Source organism: Terrapene carolina, unplaced genomic scaffold, assembly GCF_002925995.2.
Source record: "Terrapene carolina triunguis isolate 2854851 unplaced genomic scaffold, T_m_triunguis-2.0 Scaffold88, whole genome shotgun sequence".
NCBI classification, from domain to species: domain Eukaryota; kingdom Metazoa; phylum Chordata; order Testudines; family Emydidae; genus Terrapene; species Terrapene triunguis.
Window position 1 is genome coordinate 33867724 of NW_020664439.1, and position 21414 is coordinate 33889137.

General features: G+C 40.8%; 1 protein-coding gene across 2 annotated transcripts in view; it reads left to right on the forward strand.

The window, feature by feature from the left end:
* The window catches only part of SERPINI1 (serpin family I member 1), an 82053-nt gene that overhangs the window by 37324 nt on the left and 23315 nt on the right, over positions 1-21414 (forward strand). Inside the window, exons 1-5 of one of the 2 annotated variants that reach the window (XM_029911125.1) lie at positions 2293-2404; positions 4452-4719; positions 6745-6975; positions 10446-10640; positions 12254-12458. In XM_029911125.1, the coding sequence (XP_029766985.1) occupies positions 4470-4719; positions 6745-6975; positions 10446-10640; positions 12254-12458 (881 nt within the window). In that variant the 5' untranslated portion in view covers positions 2293-2404; positions 4452-4469. Of the gene's footprint in view, positions 1-2292; positions 2405-4451; positions 4720-6744; positions 6976-10445; positions 10641-12253; positions 12459-21414 lie in introns of those variants that run through there. The other variant, XM_024195597.3, reaches the window with a different exon arrangement.

A 21414-nucleotide genomic window follows, 5' to 3' on the forward strand; every position in this document is an offset into this window, starting at 1 on the left:
GTAGCATTGAACACGTATAAAACTGACTAGAACTAGAGAAGTTCATAGAGGATAGGTCCATCAATAGTTATTAGCCATATACAAGGATGGTGTCCCTAGCCTCTGTTTGCCAGAATCTGGGAATGGCCGACAGGATGGATCACTTGACGATTACCTGTTCTGTTCATTCCCTCTGAAGCATCTGGCATTGGCCACTGTCAGAAGACCGGATACTGGGCTAGATGGACTTTTGGTCTGATCTAGTATGGCTGTTCTTATGATATCCTTTTCACTTATTACATTAAATATAGTCATCCAGTTTTTGCTTTTATATATTGATACCGCTTGACTCTAAATATACAAATAAGGAAGCATTTTACCTACCAGAGAACTAAATGAAACTGCACTATTCTCTTTTCAGGTAACTTAATGGCCGTGAATCTGCTGTTCTTCATTTACCAAAAAAAAAAAAAAATTACGCTCTGATTAGCAAAACAACTAATATATATTTTAAAAGTTTAAGATCTGAGGTGTGTGGGATTTTTGTGCAAGGAAAAGGGGTGGTGTTGGGAATGTGTGTGTTGCATAAACCTGATTAAAAATATTTAGCCATTGAAGTTTTCTCTCTATAAGATGAGGAGTACTTGTGGCACCTTAGAGACTAACAAATTTATTAGAGCATAAGCTTTCGTGGGCTACAACCCACTTCTTCGGATGCATATAGAGTGAAACATTGAGGAGATATATATACACGCATACAGAGAGCATGAACAGGTGGGAGTTGTCTTACCAACTCTGAGAGGCCAATTAAGTAAGAGGAAAAAAAACTTTTGAAGTGTGTGTATATATATTTCCTCAATGTTTCACTCTATATGCATCCGAAGAAGTGGGTTGTAGCCCACGAAAGCTTATGCTCTAATAAATTTGTTAGTCTCTAAGGTGCCACAAGTACTCCTGTTCTTTTTGCGGATACAGACTAACACGGCTGCTACTCTGAAACCTGTCTCTATAAGATGTGTGCATCTCCCTTTCTGCTATTGTTATAGCCTATCTGGCTGTAGCACATATGGCAGACTGTTGATCCGAGTGCTGAATAGCCATCTTCACAACCAGAAGTAATTGGAAAGCTCTTTTGAAATGACAGATAAGATGATGCAATGTGCATCAAACTAATTACCCCTTTCAGTTTTCAAAGTAAGCTGGCATGAGTTAAAACTACAGCCTTGATGTGGCAAAGCACTTAAATATGTGCTTAAGTCCACCCCTATACAGCAGAGCATATGATTTAAATAAAAACTTCATTATATGATCTTTTCCAAAATTTGGGGGCAAGCTCAGAAAGGCAGGGTGTTGCTTTGGACCCATCTTTGGAGAAGAGCGATGGACGTCTGTTTTAAGGCTTTGGACTGGCATTCAGGAGATCTGGGTTAAATTCCTGTCTCTGCAGACATACTGCCTTCCTCCCATTCTTTGTCTGTCCTGGCTGTTTAGCTTATAAATTCTTCACGGTAGAGGAGTGTCTCTTATAGATATTCTTTCACAAAAAGGTAGTACTGTGCAGTACAAAATGATTTTTTTCCCTAAAGTAGGTAAGACTATAAAATTGCTTTCAGTTATATATTTATGGTACTCCTAGATGGGCAATGTCCTTTTTTCTTTTCAACCCAGTATGTATATTATGCTGAAGTTTTGAACTGGGATTGTATTTCAGTACTTAGCTGTAGAACTGTTGGTGTAAATTTATTTTTGATAAAGGCTGGATGTGTTTCTCTTATTAAATGTTTGTACAACGCCTTGCAAAATGGGGCCCTGCTGTTGTTTGGAGTTTCTAGGTGGTCTTGTAATAATATAAAATAGCCTACACACCCGTTCGTTGAGAAGGAAGCCTTAAATGTCCCAACTAGCAAAGACAGTCATGTTCAACCTATTATGATTTATATGTTAAGTATGAAAAAGATTAAATTCCTAAAATTGCTGGGTAGCCAGCAGGCAGGTAAGAAATCCTTAGTGTCATTAAGGAAGGTAAGTGGGAAGCTAGTGACAGATAAAGTTGTTGTTAGTTTGGAACAGAATGAATTCATTGCGTCAGTGTTCTTGAAAGAAATAGTGAAGGTCATGCCTCAAAGACTGGGAGACGTTTTCCTAAGGGAGACCAAGAAATGTTAGATGGTCTTATGATTATGCTAAAGTAGGTAGTCAAGCCATAAGCAACAGTCAAAGCTAACAGGGCTCCAGACCCAGATGATTTGTTTTACATATAGCAAAAACTAATGAAATAAAAATCTCCACTGCAGGCTTTCTTGATATCTTGCTAAGAAGTGGGAAGATGATTGATCTACAAGAAGGGATAAGAGACATACAGTTAAATTCCGTTTTGGGAGACTTTATTGGAAACTATGGGATGGGACAAGGTCCATACAAATATGTAAGCAAAAAAGGACATGGATCCATAAAACAATGCCTGGCTAATATGCATGAGCTCCTTTAGTGCATCAGTAAGGCCTCATTTTTGTGAATGTTGTGTGGACGCCACAGCAGTTAACAAGTTAAAGTGTTTTGGTTTCTCACTGAAAAAGCAAAGCAAAAATCTTATCTGTGACATATGTGGCTAAGGGTGAGGGAGATTACTAAGTAATGGCTATATCAGAGTTGTAGCCAAAACACATGCACGTCTGATTAATTCTTGTGTTTCCTCATCTATGAAAAGGGGGTGGTAATGCTTAATTGCTTACCACTCTGGGGTGTTGTGAGTTTTAATTGGATAACACTTGTTTAGTGCTTTGAAGATAAAATGCACTATATAAATATTAAGTAATATTATGTTAAGGTCACTGACTTCAAGAGCCCTAGTGTCCTGAAATAGTTAAGCAAACAACTAATCAGCATTGCCAGCCCCACGCATTCAGAAATCATGAGTCAGGCCCCACAAGAATCATGAGATTTAACACCCCTCCCCCCCCCGCCGCCCCGAAAAAGTGTTTTTATTTGCCTTCTGGCTTTGGAGCCTTTTTGAGTCATGTTTCCAAGCTTTTCTCTGCAATCATGAGGATTAGAAACTTAAACTTTGTCAGTTTTTTATTTAAAAGATAAATTCTCACATAGAGTTCTGTGATTAAGAGCTGAGGATTTAAGAAAAACATCGTGAGACTCATGATAAAATTGTGAAAGCTGGCAGCACTGTTCTTTGCTGAAGCATTTTCAGCTGGGCCTGCAGTGCATTGATGGAGAGAGCTGAGTACAGGAGCTTGTTCTATTGAGTTCTTCTTCCCTCCTTTTGTGACACTCTCAACAAAGGATACTCCAGCCAAACACTGTATTAACTGACCCCACTCCTAAAGATCCCCAGGTGGATGTTTACTCTGGCTGGAAAAAGTAACCCCTTCTTAGTTGGTTTGCTACCAACAAGGGTCTTATTTCACTCAGTTGATACCCTTTTTTCCCCCCACTAACCTTTTGAATTGTTTTCCTTTCCAAGTCTCGCTCTAGGACGTTGGCACGTGCTTTGTGACCAAACAGCCTCCCTAGCAGAGCCGGCTCCAGGAACCAGCGCAGCAAGCTGGTGCTTGGGGCGGCCCATGGAAGGGGGCGGCATGTCCGGGTCTTCGGCGGCGGGTCCCACAGTCCCTCTCGGAGGGGAGGACCGGCCGCCGAATTGCCGCCAAAGAATGAAGCGGCGCGGTAGAGCAGCCGCCGAAGTGCCGCCGATCGCGGCTTTTTTTTTTTTTTTTCTTCACTGTTTGGGGCGGTAAAAAAGCTGGAGCCAGCCCTGCTCCCTAGTACGTTTCCATTGGTCTGGGTATCAGTGGGCTTACTCAAAGCAGGTTCAGTAGGAGACGACATATCCTCATCTGATTTGGACATTGATTTCAGTGTAACTGGAGGGCAGAGAGAAAGCTCAGCAATGCACGTGGATGCTCTGCCTTTTTTGATCTCCCAACTAAAGAGCAAGTTTCTTTGTTGCAGAACTGCAGAAGCTCATTAACACAACAGCCACTGCCTGACGTGCCACAATTTTAGCTAAGTAAATGGGACCTTGACTAGGCAAAGCCCTGCATGTAACTTCATTTTTAATACACATACTATTGGCAAAACCCGTTTGGAAGGAAAGCTGTTGCTAGACCTTTTTTTTTTTTTCAAAAAGGAACAGAGATGGACAATCAAAATAGTTTTTGAACTGCAGGTGACTTTTGAAAGTAAAAGGGCACAAAATAGAATAGATAAATATTGTAATTATCTATCTTAATAATCTGCTACAGAAATCTCTTTGGAACACACATGTACTAGCTTTACCCCTTTCCCAATAAATAAGTTGCATGTTAAAATTCTTTAATTTATATTTTTTTTTCAACCATGGTACAAAACAATGTAATTAGCTTTACGGTGGTGTGTCCTGGGTCTGTCCAACCTCTTGAATGGAGCTTGTTATTTCTTAAATACAGTTTACTCATCCTCTCTAAAATTTTATCTTGCAGACCTGAAACTCGCAAGACATGTACTTCCTTGGACTGTTGTCTTTGCTGGTTTTGCAAAGTAAGGCCTTCAGCACAAATTTTCCTAATGAAGCTATTGCAGAGTTTTCAGTGAACATTTATAATCAGCTGCGGGCCACCGGGGAAGATGAGAATATTCTGTTCTCTCCTCTGAGCATTGCAATTGCCCTAGGGATGGTGGAGCTTGGAGCTCATGGATCCACTTTGAAAGAAATTCGACATTCCCTGGGATATGACAGCTTGAAAAATGGTAAGGTCTTCTAATTGTGTTTCTCTATGTATTTTTGTTGTAAAGGAGGAGATGGAGCCTATTGAACAACTATGGAAAGGTCAAGGTTTTGCTCATGGATTTCTTAAGGAGAAAGTATGAACACCTGTTAGTTGCTCTTGAAAAGTAGTAGAATTTCTTGAAACTGTAATTTTATGCAATTTGTGTAATGTCTAATGTAAATATTTTTAGTATAACTATTTTGTGATTCCTTGATGAGACTAGGTGATCAAATTTAGAATAATAGAAGAAATCTTAACAGCTGGTGTACTGGGGTAAATATTTAGCATCATTAGATAAGAAACTCCCATTTAAAATCGGTAACAGATGGGCAGATAATGCTTATTGTATGTACTAGTTGTTGTGAGTTGAAATCTAGAGAGAAGAAAATATAAACTTAGAAAAATTTCCTATATTATACGTTATCCTTTTGTGTGTAAATACCTGTTGTTTTTAATAATATAGGATCAAATTCTACCCCGTTACATCTACGTACCTTCAATATTGTTGTGTGGACATACTTGGGGGCAAATTTTGTTCACAGGTAGTAGTGGTGGTTGTTTGTAGTGAATCTGCTGGGCATTTCCACTTTACCGCATGTCTCTGAGTAAATGTAACTCACCCCATAACGTGACTATAGCTAGAGACCGCCACGTCAAAGGATCATAATGATTCTGAGAGGTACTGTACGTAGGTGTTTGCTTGGAAACCCATGAGTGAAATTTCTGCCCTTTATTAAAACCCATTGGACCTGGGGGCCTCTGAGGAGCAGCATTTTGAGGGCAGCCTAGGAAATAAGGTGGTGCTCTGGAGATGTGTGCATGTAATTCCACTGGCCCTGCAATAGCCCTTTTGCATCGTCTCCTACATAGATGATGCCTGCAGATTTTATTTGCTGCCTAGTTCTACAGTTTTGCCTCTAAGGGATTAAAAAACAGACAATTACACTCTGATATTTGAAAGTGTTGTCCAGTTAATGCAAACCAGGCCATGCTCGGATCTCAGACACCTACTTTGTGTACACAGCTATCAGCTCCTATTTCAGCTATTGCAGTGCACTCTACATGAAGCTATCTCCAAAGACCAACCAGAAGCTTCAGCTATTGTAGAAAGCAGCAGGTTGCTTGAATCTTTGTTCCGTACACATTAAACTCACTACGCTTGTTCTCCATATGCTTTATTGGCTTCTGATTTGACTCCAGGAGCAATTCTGGTTGCTGGGATTTTTAATCTGTGAAACCTGTTACTGTCAGAGTTCCTGGTTACCTAAGAGACTGCTTTTCTCCTTCCCTGGGCAGTGTCCTGACAACTGAAATTAACTGAAGTAATTTCAAAGTCCCTAGACCTGGGTTCTGCTGATGAAGAGTTCTCAGTGGAGGGCTTTAGCATTGAAACTCATTGTTGTTGTTTTTTCCAGGGCCCAAAACTGTTAACATTTAGACACAGTACAAGACCCATTGAGCATTTGGGAGGGAAACGTGTGAGAATAAATATTTTTTTTCTCGGGATAGATCAGAATGATTCATTTTGATGTTGGGACAAATGAAAGCACTACAATTGGCAGGGTTGTGTGTGGGGTTGAGGGAATGGATCGTTAATGCTGCTTAATGTGGACAGTAGAAACCCAAACTAGTCATTGCACAGTGGCCTGCCATGCAAATTAATTCACATCTTCAGTATCTGAAATGGAACAGTCTACAACGTGAACATTCAAGTCAGTGTAATGTAGTATATTATCTTGGTCACTGTGTGTTTTTTTTGGGGGGAGGGGGGTTGTTTTTTGTTTTTGTTTTTTTTGGACCTCTGATTTGTTTACATTTTCTATGTCTGAGTCTTTTTTTAAAAAAAAAATAAACAACTCTAGAATGTTAATGGATTTTCTGTACTTGAGGCTAAAATATCATTATGAACTGGTAGTGGGGAGAATATGTAATATTTCCTTAGTATGTTTGCCTCACTAAGGAAAACAAACTACTTTTAATGTTTGTCTTTTTCTTTTCTTTTCAGGTGAAGAATTGTCATTCTTGAAGGACCTTTCTGATATGGCAACTACTGAGGAAAGCCAGTACGTGATGACAATTGCCAACTCCCTCTATGTTCAGAATGGATTTCACATCAGTGACAAATTTTTGCAATTGGTGAAAAAATACTTTAAAGCTGAAGTAGAAAATGTAGACTTTAGTCAAAGTGCAGCGGTAGCTAACCACATCAATAAGTGGGTTGAGAATCATACAAATAGTAAGTCCCTGTGGTTCTTTTATTTCTCTCTTACTGTAAATGTTTGGTTGTGTCGTGCTGAAGTAGGTCAGTACTGGTTGACTTTTGTCTTGTCTGTCATCTTGTCTCTCAGAGAATTCTAGCATCAGTTCTTAATACAATTATTATATATTTTTTTCCTGCACTACAATAGTCCTTTCAAAAATCAGCTTTTGCCATCACTAACCACACCGTGGTATCCAAGAGACTCTCATTTCCTCTTCTACATATAAGAAAATAGCTGCAGTATGTATTGCTAAATACTGACACTTTACTAGCAATCACTCTGTGATTTGAGTCTCTATTTTCTATTTAATATAAATGTATTTATTAATGAAAAATATTTTTTTCATGCTTTCTTTCTAAAACTGTTGGTTACTAAATAAAAAATGTGTTTAAAGGCATTACTGGCCTGAGCTTAGTAATGACTTAAAATGAGAATTGTGGGTGCTCGTTACCTCTCAGGGTCGGGCCCAAATATATTAAGGAATATAAAGTCAGCTTTGGTAGACATCTGCAGATCCACTGATAAAATCTGGACACATGCAGCCCCTGTTGACTTCAGTGGAAGCCATATCACTGTTGCCAAAGACAGAATTTGACCATTGATAAGACTATCACTGCTAAGGTGAACAGAGATCTCTAGTAGGCAGGGCTGAAAGTAACTTAAAGGACTTACCTACGCCGGAGTCCTGATCGGGGCGTGGCCTCAGCCGGAAGAGGCGGGGCCTTTCAAGATTTAAAGGCCTTGCGGCTCTGGCTGTGGCTGGGAGCTCCAGGGCCTTTAAATCACCCTGGAGCTACCAGCTGCAGAGGTGGCTGGGAGCCCTGGGGTTCAGGGGTGAATTAAAGGGCCCGGGGCTCTGGCCACCGCGGCGCTCCGGGCCCTTTAAATCCCCGCCCGAGCCCGGCTTACTTTCACCTCTGCTAGTAGGAGAAAACAGTAAATGCAAAACTAAAAAAGCAAATGTATTTGCTCAGATTTGCTGTTGAATTCTGATCATTGCCTGTGTGGTGCTCCCATTGATTGTTTGGTTCTATACCTACTTGGAGAACAAATAGAAGCAGAGCGTGTTCCAACTTGTGGATCAGAAAGAATAATTTTCTTCTAATTCTTTTTCCACCACGTCTCTTAAATTAGTTTGTGATGTTAATATTTTAACAATAGTGGCCAGATTCTGTCCTTAGTTGCAACACTGTAAGCCTAAAGGTAAGGTCAGAATCTTTCTAGGAATTTCTACCACACACACATCCCCATGATAGCTGAGCACCTGAGAATCTAACTGTAGAGCTGTAATGGGAAGAAATGCTTTATTTAATACGTCAATTTGTGGCATAAATGGGAAAAGTACTCAATGTGAAGGCTCTTGCTCCAGTTTGAATTCATCCTGTTTTGCCAAGGTATCCGGGAATGTGTTGCATCTTGGAGGGAAATCCTGCCTTGCTGTTTGGAGACACAGAAATGGAGGGGACAAAGTAGCACTAGCCATACAATAGGTCACATCATGCTGGCATAGGTGAATGTACAGTTGGGTGCACCTTTGTGTTTTTAGAAGGCACAGTATAAGCACCTGTCTAATGCCTGCTGCACAAGCATCCTTCGTGCTGACCAAGCTGGCAGTCCACAATCCACTGGGGCCATGACAGGCAGTCGTGGTCCCTCAGCTTAATGTCTCTGTAGCACCAGAGCTCATTCTTGCCTGGCTGCTATCAAGGGAAGAGGAGACCCTCTCCCTCATTAGCACAACATGCCACGGGGGTTGGTCGGGATTTCATCCATGGCTTGTTAAACACACTCCTCTCAAAGCTTTGAGTAATATGTGCTCAACAAGGTGCAAAATAAATGAGACATAACTGTCTTAAGAAAATATTCCAAAGCATATAGAAACCTAATATACAGTAATGCGTGTTACCAAGAACTATTTGGAAAATGTCACTGAAAATGAAATTTCGAACAAGGAAAGGAAAGACTTCAGATTTTCAGATCTCTTCCCCCCCCCCACCCCCCCCACCCCCATATTCAGACAAGCTTTTATGTTGGAACTGAGTGAGTGTGTGTGTTCTCTTGACTCTGGTAAACTTTCTGCCTCAAGGGACATTGCTCTGAATAAACTGAAGTATAAACAAAAACAGTCACTCCCAGGACAGCGTGAACCCAGATTCTGCCCTCAGATGCACAAATGTGATACCAACTGGCCGCTCTGTGGAGCTCTGCAAATGCATCCAGAGGCAGAATTTGACTCTAAACACATTCACGCACAAATCATAAATTGAGAAGTAATAACCAGATAGAGTGCCTTTTTTTTTTTTAACCCATTATATAGTATGTTGGTCATAAATGGGAGTAAGGAATCCATCTGGGATCAATTATTAAATTCAGTGACTAGATTTGTCACTATTCTTACAGAGTTATAAACTCAAATTATTTTACTGAAAACAAGCTGTATCCAATCAGCTATATCAGGTAACGGACAATGCACTCTAACTGGAATAATTTATTTAGGAGTGTAAGCATAGTAGCTGCTATGCTCAGCTAACAAGCCTCTCATGACTACAGTAGAGGTAAGATGTCTTTTCTCCTTTCCTTTCCATGAGCAAATGTCTGTAGATCAAATGTTGAGGGCTTCCTCTCTTTAACAGTCCTTATGTTGGAGACAGTGGGATTTTGCCTGTGTGAAAACCGAGTACCTGACCCACTCTCAGGGCCGTAAGCAAGGCAGGGCAACCGCCCAGGACGCAAAGTGGTGGGGGCAGAAAAATGATGGGCGCAGGGGTGAAAGTAACTATAGACACTTATTGGTATGGAGCCGGGGCTGGCCCCCAGAAGGGGCGGGGCCTCGGGCGGAAGGGGCAGGGCTGGGAGGTCAGCATCCCCCAGCCAGCCCTTCCAGGCTGTCTGGCCCGTGCTGCCTGGGGCTCCAGTGGCGAGTTAAAGGGCCAGCCCTGGGGCAGCTGCTCTCTTTTCCCCCTTCCTGCCCATCGGCAGCTAAAGGGGGGCAAAAGGGGCAGGAACATTAAAGGCCCCAATCAATGGGACTCTTTATGTTCTTAAAGTTAAGCACATCTTTAGGTGTTTCTTCAGATTACAGCCCAAGTCCATAAAAGTTGATCCCCTGGGAGGGAAATAGTGAACGGTACCGTAACACCAGGAGAAACTTTCTTTATTTGACCCACATTTCCTCAAGGTTTCAGTGTGGGTTATATTTTAAAAGTGATGCTTAGAAACAAGTGACTGATAGCCACTTGAAGGAAGGATTTACATACCAACACTGATTTAGGTTTTGAAAATCCTGGAAATTTAATTTGGGATTTACTGAGAAAATCTGAAATGTAAATTTTATGTTAGTGCTATTTTTTATTTTCTTGCCTTTTGCGAGCTGGATGAGTTTTGATTGAATATTCAATTTTACGTGCAGTTTGAAGCACTCCTTCTTTTCCTTTCTATCTGACAGACATGATCAAAGATTTTGCCTCATCAAGGGATTTCAGTGCTCTAACTCATTTGGCCCTCGTCAATGCAGTCTACTTCAAGGGAAACTGGAAGTCGCAATTCAGACCTGAAAACACAAGGACTTTCTCTTTCACTAAAGATGATGAAAGTGAAGTGCAGATTCCAATGATGTACCAACAGGGAGAATTTTATTATGGTAAGCTGGGACCTGGACAGCTGACTTAATTAGTGCAGATAATTCTAACTCATTGTAGCAATAATATGACACTACGTATTCAGCCATGCACAAGTTTGTATATGGTTGCCCAACTATATGCAGTTACCTGATTGGCATTCCCTTGTTGGGTATTTCTTCACACACATGGTCAGTTACATGTTGCCTTGACAGAATTCATCTTTTATTTTGTTTGATAATTTCAACAGGTAATATTGAAGCTTATTTTTAAGCATTTTTTCTTTTTTATCGATTTAAATTTTCAGTTGCAGGAAATTATGATGGGGGGGTAAATAATAATGACAGTAGACATTGAGCGTCAATAAGTTTAAGCTTTATAATGGTTAAAACACAAATTGTCAACGTCACGTGTCAAATATACAAAGTAAAGATCCTTAAATCAAACTTTAAAAATTATTAAATGTTTGATTTCGAAGTTTGATTTCATCATGTTCTGATGTGTAAAATGTCATCTCTTATCCTATTCAAAAGCAGCTCTGAAAGTTACTAGGCTTTACGGAAATTGAATTCTTTGTTCTACTTATTTATTGCTTCAGATTTCTAAAATATAACTGTAAGTGCCTGTCTTGTGCTCTGTATACCTATTTCATAAATTATAATGAGTAAAGGATTGCTTAGAAACATATCTACCTCAGTCTGTGAGGAAAAAAGGGGTGCCCAGAAGGGTAACAAATCTGGGTTCTGGCAGACCAAGCAGGGAGCAAGTTAAGTCTTTTTTCTCCACATGAGGATGTAACTACACTTGGAGAGAGAAAATGCTAGACAAGTAAATGTAAGCAGTGTATAGCTGAATTGTTTTGATGATGACACTAAGGTAATAAGAGGAGGATTGGTCAAGTGATAAGTGGTATCAAAAGCTGAGATCTATGTTCCGTCTAACTGGCATGTTTTTTTCTGAATCGTATTCTAACATACTTAGACTCATAGACTCATAGACTTTAAGGTCAGAAGGGACCATTATGGTCATCTAGTCTGACCTCCCGCATGATGCAGGCCACAAAAGCTGACCCACCCAATTTCCCTTATCTCATGAGGGATCTACTTTTTTAAATACTATATATTATCTTAGAAACACTTTACAAACTTTAATTGAACATCACAAGGAATGAAGTATTAAGAAAGACTTAGTAATTGAGACAAAGATTAAAATTTTCAAAAGCACCTTTAAGTTACATCTACACTACAGATGTCTGCCAGTAGAATTATGTTAGTTAGGGATCCCACCACTTCACGCCCTGACCCAGATAACTATGCCAGCACAAATCTGTAGTGTAGGCCTGGCTTAAGCCTTATTTTTAAATATAATTTAGGCATTTGGGAGCCTAAGTTTCATTGAGAGTCAGTGAGCCAGTTTACTTAGGCTCTTTGGAAATTTTTACCCAAGCTTAAGATGAGGTTAGTAATTTAAGGTTTCTTGTTTTGCCTTCTTCTGAATACAGTGTACATATTTGTTATGTTTAATTTACATCTGATAGATTACTAGTGTTGTATAGCGTGCATCTTCCCCCAGTTCATTTATTAAAGACAAAGTTTAAAGGAAATGCTTATTATGGAATTATATTCCTTTTTTGTAGGGGAGTTCAGCGATGGCTCCAATGAAGCAGGAGGCATCTATCAAGTTCTGGAAATACCATACGAAGGCGATGAGATAAGTATGATGATAGTTCTTTCCAGACAGGAAGTTCCACTAGTCACACTGGAGCCATTGGTCAAAGCCCAGTTGATTGAGGAATGGGCTAACTCTGTGAAAAAACAAAAAGTGGAAGTATATCTACCAAGGTGAGGATATATATCCAAGTACACATTTTAACGGGGGTGCATTTGTATGTGCTTTGCCTGCTATATCATTATATGACTGTACAGGGTAGTAGAGAAGGATTGGCGCAGTAGCAAATGCTTTTAATCATCACAGCCGTGTTTTCTGTTTTCAGGTTAGCTTGAGATTTGTCATGTGCTTTGCAGGGGGGTGGGTTTTAGAATACAGATGTGAAATTTCTAAGCAGTGAGAGAACAGGGAGGAATCCTTGGAGATTTCCCATTTAAAATTACCTCCAAGAGGCCATTTTATTCTGATGTAAGTTGATCCAAATTGAAAACTTTCTTACTGTCAGCGCTGTAAATCAATCTTTCAACCTTAAAATCACTGGTTACTTGGAGCAATGATAGATCCATTCCATCAGATACAAACCTCTTGTCAGGCTTTTCTGTAGCCATCTGTTGCAGTGGTGACCCTTACAAACTTGCCAGTTATCTTTTGGATAAGGAAGTATTTGCAGTTACATAACCTTAGTGTGTGTCGTATGCAAGGTTATTCTGTAATAAGCACAGGAACATACAGGAATCCCTCCACATTTGTTTTCCCTTTGGGCCTGATGCAAAGTCCACTGATGTCAATGGCAAGACTTCTATTGACTTCAGAGGACTTTATATCAAGCCATTGCTTCTATTATCCTTAGGTGACATTGACAGCTTTTCAGTGTACAGCAAGAACGTCCCTCAGTGATGTATGCAGTTTTTGAAAAGATGCTCTTTAATCATTTTAATTTCTCAATTTAGACTAGCTGAACATTCATTATATCTATATATCTAAGAATATAATTGTGCTTCTCATTTATTGTTTTATGTAAGGCTTCTTTAGGCCACTCTACAAACTGAACAACTGAAGGGGGAAAAAAAAAGTGGCAAAGGAATGGTTTGAAAACAGGGAACAGATGGTGGCAGAGGACATCTGAAATGCATTATGGTCCAGTGGTTTTAAGGAACTGTTATCTTTGCCACCATTCTGTTGTTGCTGAATAAAGACATAAAATGGTAGTTACTGCTCTTTATTTCAGTAACATTTAATTGAAATGGTGTACATATGACCCGAGGGCCACTTTGTGCTGAGAAGGGATAATTTATAACTGTTTTATTTTAAACAAATAAAACTCTCTTAACCTAACCCTTGTACCCATGTGAAGGTCCTTTTCAAGAAGGTACCTGCAGCCATGGGAGCATGCTATGGGTTGTGGAGCAAATCCAGAGTTCTAGGGCTAGATGAAGGCAAGCCAGGGCCCTGGGCACATCACACCACCCCATTCTGGTCCTGTCTCAAGCCATGCCCCATCCCACCATCACTTGGAGTGGCAGAGGCTGGGAAATACCTCCCAGAAAGGCAAGGGCATTATCTCGGGGTCTCCATCTCTCCCAGCACCCAGACAGGAGGGTACCTCCTCCCTCCACCCGAGAGCAGCACAAGTAACCACTTCTTCCACCACCACCCTTGTTCCCTGCACTCTGGAGAGGCACCGGGGGGCTTGCACAGCAGCCAGGGTGTATCTACTTGGGCTGGGCCCATTACACTGTTCTTCAGCTGGGGTGGTGTTGGCAGGGCCCTCCAGAGCAATGCCCCCATTGAGATGCATGGGGCAGTTCATCCCTTTCAGAGCTACTGTTCCAGGCTGTCTGCAGACTCAGGCAGGTATCATTACATCTGTTAGTCCTATCACATTTTTTTTCAAGCTTTTCTTTGCAACCATAAGTGCTAGAAACTTAATAATAATAATTAAGCATAGACTATCAATGTTCCCTCTAACTTTTTCCATCCATGTGCGAAATAAATTTTGTTATGTACACTGAGGTATGTGTGCCACCAGTAGAAACAAAAAACTTAGATATAATTATATATTTTTAAAAAGCTAAATAGGGATAATTACTCCAGCCAGGACAGGTTAGGCATTTTAGAACTCACTACTCAAAGAATTAAATTTTAAGTGTAAGAGAAATAAAAATTATGAAATGCATAGACCAGTCAAAACACTAAAATAACACACTTTGAAAGAATAAAATTACAGAGAATATATGTGTGCATTGCAGGAAGTACCAAGAAGTAACAACAACAATAATACAAGTATGTGTTGGGAGGTGTGTGTGTGCTGGCTGCTGGGGAAGTTTCTAAGACACACCCTGCGCTGTCTCTTTAAGGCACTCACTGAAAGATCTCCTGCTCTGAGCCCTGTTGTCTCCCCTCCCCCGCTCTGCGGAGATGGGGTGCATGGGCAGGGGGAGAAAGAGTGTGTGTGTGAGACTGATGAGGAAATCTCAGAAATAATGCACTGTCTCTTTAAGAAAGTCCTGCACAGCCAGCAGGAGGGTCCCAGGGGCAGCTGCAGGACAGAGCAACGTGGGGGGAGGGGCACCTGAACAGATGCGCGGCACTTAAATCTCTCCGCCGCGGCCGCTCAAGCGTGCAGCTTACAGGGAACACGGGACTCTCTAATGTCACATGATTCCAGGAGTCAGGATCCTAGGCATGCGCCTATAGTGCATAGGCTTTAATCCAGTCCTGCTGGGTTATGTGTATTTCCCACTTCTATTGTTCCTCCTCCTCTAACCAACAGCTCCTCCTCTGCTAGTATTCATGCCCCTTCGCGTGGAGGAGCCCGTCCCAACCAGCTGGGAAATACAGATCTACTACTCCCAATGTAACCTCCGTTTGCACCTTTCATCCAGCACCTTAAAGCATTTTGTACGTGTTAATGAATTAACGATAATCAAACTGGATAAAATTGGGTGCCATTAATCTCCTTCTGTATTTTCAGATTATTAAAAAAACTAATGTGGGCTTGAAATTCAACATAGAGATACAGTAATTCCCTTATTAAATTGCAGAGATGAACTGTGCACTCCCAGCATGCTAGATTTCCATTAGGATTCAGAGGTGATCTGCAGGATTTTATCAGGGCACTAAATAAACACTTCATAAATATTTTATCCTCTGACTGAAAAGGCACGTTATGAAATGTGCCCTGCAGACTCTGTTCACTGAGAAATTGAAAGCAGCAGTGGAATAAAATTAAATTTTTATACCCCCGAAAGATGGGATCCAATTAGAACGTGAACATTTTTTAAACTTATACATTTGTAATCGGGCCTGAATGACTAGCCCCAGCAGAGTTAATCACAACTTTTCCAATTTCTGTCTGTGCTATCTGTGTGCAAATGAAACTCTGTATTACTTCTCTTAATAGCAAAGGGGAGAATTGTACAGGATTGTTAAATTATACTTTCTCATTTTTCATTTTCAAATCATTGTTTCCAGCTTAACCAGAGCTAAAGTGATCAACATTTTAATCCACTTCTGCGTAGAAGTGAAACAGACCATGAAACTAATTTACAAAAATGTCTCCCAAACATAATTTATTTGAAGAGAACCAAAGGGAGAACTACTGGTTAATAACAGGAACGCAGTCTGAGCAGCTCTTCTTATGGAGTGTCTAACTATGCCCGGACTTTAAAATTACTGTCCTTCATTTATTTTTATTTACTTGCCATCCTTTTTAAAATATGCCTCAAACTGGTCAAAGAGTTTCACATGCCACAGTTTGTTTGCCTTAAAAATGGGAGTGGGGGGGAGCTTTTCTTACCTGCTCATTCTTTCCTTGGCCCTTCTGCTATTTCTGGCATTTGTCAGCTCTGGTTCTTCTTGTGACATGATCATAGAGATGTCCAGAACTCTGGTTATAGCAGCTCTTATGGGGGCTGTGGTAGAGGATGCTTATGGCCTGGTCTTGATGGACAAAGATGGGGAGGAAGGAGGCTGTTTCAGTCATGTTCGCTCAGATGAGTTAGCTTTGACACCGTTGAAAAGCCCTGTTAAGATGCAGGCTAATATCTCTGAAGCCATATTAACTGACCATATAGAAGGCTAGGCTCCCCAGGAGACTAAAACACTGCTTCAGATGCTGAGGGCTTATACTGGCCGTCTAGGCAGGTGTGAATTTTACCTGTGATCTGAACTAATGCACTTGTTCCTCTTTTTTTTGCATTTGCTTTACTTTTATGCAGAGCAAAAAGCAATGTGCTATGGACCAGTTTGAGAACCTAGATTTTCAACTTCCTCTCACAAACTAAGTAACTTTGAAATGATAACCTCTGGCTGAATTAAATTTTTGCTCCAACTCCTTTTGCTGTATGAGCAAAAAGTAGACCCAGTCCTGTTTGATTCTAAGTACTCTCAAATCCCATTTGGTTCAGTGGGAATTCAGCACCTCATAGGAGGCTCTCAGCATCTTGTGGGACTGGGCCCTCTCTCCTTTCTCTTCTGTCCTTTCTGAACCATAGAAGGTTTTGGTTGAATTGTATTAATTAATTCTCTACATAAATTCTAAACTAAGGACTCTGTTCTGCCAAGGGCATAAATGCCTCCTCTAAATCTCACTGTTGTATAACTTTAATCCTTGACGCAGGGCTCATCTTCCATAACTCTTTGAAAACTGGCATTTACTGGAAAGCTGGATCATATCAGAGAAGTTTAGATATTGTGTTTTGCTATTGCTAGATGATATGGTGCCTGCTCTAAAGAGAAACATGGTCATCTGCTTTAGTGATCTCTGTATCAGGCCCACAGTTCTAGGTAGGAAGTGAAGAGACAGACCAGGTAAACCTAGTAAAAATATGACTGCTACACTTGCGAGTTACAGCACAATAAAGCAGCCCTGGGTGCCCTAGCTCACTCCCCGTCCACACTGGCAAGGCATGTAGAGCGCTCTGACTCCGTAGCTACAGTGCTGCTGGTACTCCACCTCGGCTAGTGGAATAACGTTTGCTGCGCCCCCGCTGGAGCACCACGGAGCCAGTGTGAACGAGGTGTTGCGTTACTGCGCTGTGATCAGCCTCTGGAAATGTCCCATAATCCCCTTAAGTCAAGTGGCCACTCTTGTCATTGTTGTGAAATTGGCTGCCGGAATGCGGAAATGCCCTTTCAAAGCTCCATTTCGGAGAAGCCGGCTGCTTATCAGCGCCGAGAAAAGCAAACATTTACTGTTTGCTTTGAGTGAGTGAGAGAGAGGCGGGGGGGGGGGGAGAGAGGGCGGTCTGAACTTACAAGACAGCATGCTGACACACTCTCAGCACCCCAAAAACCCACTCTCTTCCCCCCCCCATACACACAACATACTCCCTGTCACACTCCACCCCCACCCCCCATTGGAAAAGCACGTTGCAGTCACTTGCATGCTGGGATAGCTGCCCATAAGGCACCACTCCCAGTGCTGCTGCAAGTGCCGCAAATGTGGCCACGCCAGTGCGCTTGAAGCTGTCAGTGTGAACAGACTGCAGCGCTTTCCCTACGGCGTTCTACGAAGGCAGGTTTAACTCTCAGCGCTCTACATCTGCAAGTGTAGCCATGCCCTAATGTTCACCCCGACTTTTCTCAGCCTTGTTGTGCTGCTTCTTTGCCTCTTGCCAACATCTACTCTCTTTATAAAAGTCTCCAAAGAGATATTAACATGGGAATACATATATATCAAAGCTACTATAATGGAGGAAATAATCCCCAAGTGTGTAGCAGATTTAAACGTTCCCCTTTGGATGAATGTACTATACAGTCGGACCAGTCATCTTGCCTCTTAACCTATGGTGTTATGGCAATAAACATTTATTGGATTCTTTGAAAGTGGATCAGGTTCACACATTAGTGCTCTCTCAAGGAACAGATAATTGACATTTTTCACCCTCATGGAAGCATGAGGTCATGTAACAGTTTTTCCAATGTATTATATACAAACAAGCTTTTATTCAAGCTCAGCTATTCCTGTCTCTCTTCTATCTCTTGTCTGGTTTTGGTTTTTTTTTTTTTATTTTTTTTTATTTGGGTTTGTTTGTTTTTGGTCAATGCAGAAGAGTCCAGTTTTTCACTTGCTGTTTGCATTACTCTCCCTATGGTGTCTCAGGATGTTGATAGAATAGATTTAGGTTTAACATGTAGGTTTTCTTTTTGTCAGATTCCACTTAAGTTTCAAGTGCTGTCAAATAACTGCAGTTCTTCAGTGACTATGACTTCTGTCTGATGGGTATGAAAATTTGATTTGCCCTATTTACAGCATTTGAAGCTCCAAAGTAAATCTCCTTTTGTCCAGTTGCCAGTATAAGATTGGAAGATAGATACTTTTAGATCTCATGGAAATATGCAGTTCTTCTGCTCTGCATGATGCACCCACATACTGCCTGCACATTATGGAGGAAACTACTTCTTTATGGTTGAATATCATGTAATGCAGCATTCCCAAAGTCTGGGGTGCCCCAAAGGATTAGCTTGGGGGCTGGGGCTGAACAGACAGCTCAGTCGTTCTCTGGACTGTCCTCTTTAATTATAATAATAATAATTAATAATAATACAGTCATCATCATCGTCATAATTGATTTAAATTTCTAGCTGTTACAGCTGCAAAGAAATCCTTGAAGATGTGACCTGATTGTAACTGATACTGTGATGTCTCCCTGAGTTTGCCAAGACCTTGAGGTGTGAACAGACCCATTAATTTCAAGGGGAGCTCATTCAGATGCCAATTGTGATATTTTAATTGTAAATTCACCACTTAACAAAGCCATGTAAAAAAGGAAAGAAGATATCATTTTAGAAAGATCTACAGAATCTAGATTGTCAGCTGATTCTGAATAAGTTTTCAACAACACATGGCAAAGTTGAACGGGGTGTGATTAGTGTCACTTTTCTTAAAAGGCCAGCTTGGTTTTCAGAAGTTCAAGAAATACTTGTAATGTTTCTCAGTCCATATCTAGGAGTGTACATTTCTCTGATCAAATCTGATCATCTGATGAGATCCCTGTTGCAGGCCTTCTGGTGAACTTCACCCACCCAACATTTGGCCTGTCCAAGATCTGAATGAGAATACAGCCTATGTCGTATATACTGTCAATATCATACTTTATATAGTTCTTTAGTAATATGACAGATAAACCTTGCTTTCCCCCCCCTCCTTCCCATCCTCCCAGCCCCCGCTTCTGCAGCATATTCAGTTTTCGGGTTTAGGGATTTTTCAAAAATAACTCCCAAATCTCTTCCAAGCTTAGTATGCATAAGTATTTTTTTCATGTATCTGTTTGCATTCTCTATTTTTTTTTCTAGTTTATTATTTGTCATTTATCTGCTAAGCATGTTATTTGCGGTCTAGTAGTCCAGAGACTTAAATCCACTTAAATCCCATTTATATCTCCTAGTAATCTTTCTACAGTTGGAAGTTTCCCTTTGCAGTTGTTGGGGGTTTTTGTTTTTTGTTTGCAACCTCTAGGTTGTTTTTCAAACCCATTCACTACCATCTTACCGCCTCACTTAAAGGTTAACCAACAGTATTGATGTTCATCAGATGTGTATAATTATGTTTATTCTCTGTCGGAGCCTATTGCTGGTGGGAACCATCTAGCTGATTTGACACTGGCAGTATGAGATATATTAGTTGTCACCTTTATTGTAATGCTTACTCATTTTTTAAAAATTGCCAGTTGCTTTATATAATGCATATATAACCAACTAACCTAATACCAAATAATGTCATCCCCTGTGCATGTAGATTAGGGGGCATGCTTGGGCTCTAAATTTTGAAATTTATCTGAATTGTAATGTGGCAATAAATATTCCTCAGCACATTCACCTCTATATAAAGTGCCCATGCAAGTCCATCTGCTCCATTTAAACCCCAGTGAATCCCTGCATCGAGGGCCAAGCACTATTCAGTTCTTTCTAAAAGTTTGCATTGAAGTCAGTGGAATAACTCTATTTACACTGGCATAACTGAGAGCAGAATCTGGCCCACCATTTCAGAGCCTTGAAGTCAGTGGGGGCTTTGAATGAATAAAGACTTGAGGATTTGGCCCATAATGCAGGGCTAAAGTTGTTCGAAGGGCGTTGCATTGGCTGACTGCAAGGGGCATTATTCCACTCTATGTGATCTCCCAGTTCATTGCCGTGGGCAAAGTGGGTGCTGCATCCTTTCAAAGAACAAAACTAGTTAAGGACACTTTCCTCTTCCTGAAGTCATGTTGGCTGCCTTTGGTTCATCTGTACATTATGCCTTTACATTTTATTCATTAAGAGTGTGCAGTGTTCTGACAAAAGATGTCAGGCTGACTGCAGTGAAATTTGCTAGAGCACTAGAGGGGACTTTCCCAACTAATGACATTGTATTAGTCACTTGCTGGTCCTCTGGTATTCTGCCAAAGCAATGAACTCTTAAGGGGGAATGCTTCTCCTGTTTTCCTCCCAAGCACCATGAACCTCCTGTAGGTTGTTTGGGCATGGTGCTTTAATTCTTTTGCTGTCACCAATAAATTGTAGCTGCTCCTGTACTTTCCCCCATAAATCATCTTTTAATTTAGACAAATTCTGCCTTAGTAAAGAACATTAATGTCTGTTTAGCTGAAGTTTTGTTGATTCTCTTTGGCTTATGTTGTCACTTTTTACCTCCTACGTTATTGTTGCATGAATATGAATCATGTTTTCCATTTTCTTCTGTTAGATTTTTCTTGACAATGGGAAAATCCAGCTGACCTTTTTCATTTCATTCTTCATTATCTCTGGATTTTTTTTGTTGTTGTTGTTGTTAAGCTTCCAGTTTTTGCATATGCCCTGACATTCCATGAGATCATCTCCACACTTCATCAATTGCTTTATGCTGGGTCAGGATTCTGTGCAGCCCCTTTCATTTCTCACAATGCTGCTGGATGGTTGACATATGTTGTATTATACATGGTTTGTTAATATGAAATAAGACTGACTGTTAATTATTTTTATTACAAGAAATGGCACACTGGCACAATAGTTTTTCCACTGGGTCAAGAGTATACGAGAAAGATTTTACTAAGAACTGCAGTCTGAATACACAGCCATGGCGCCGGGACCACAGTCCAAAAGGGCCCCGGCCCACTATTCTCTGCTCTCCCCCCCCCCCCCCCCCCCCCC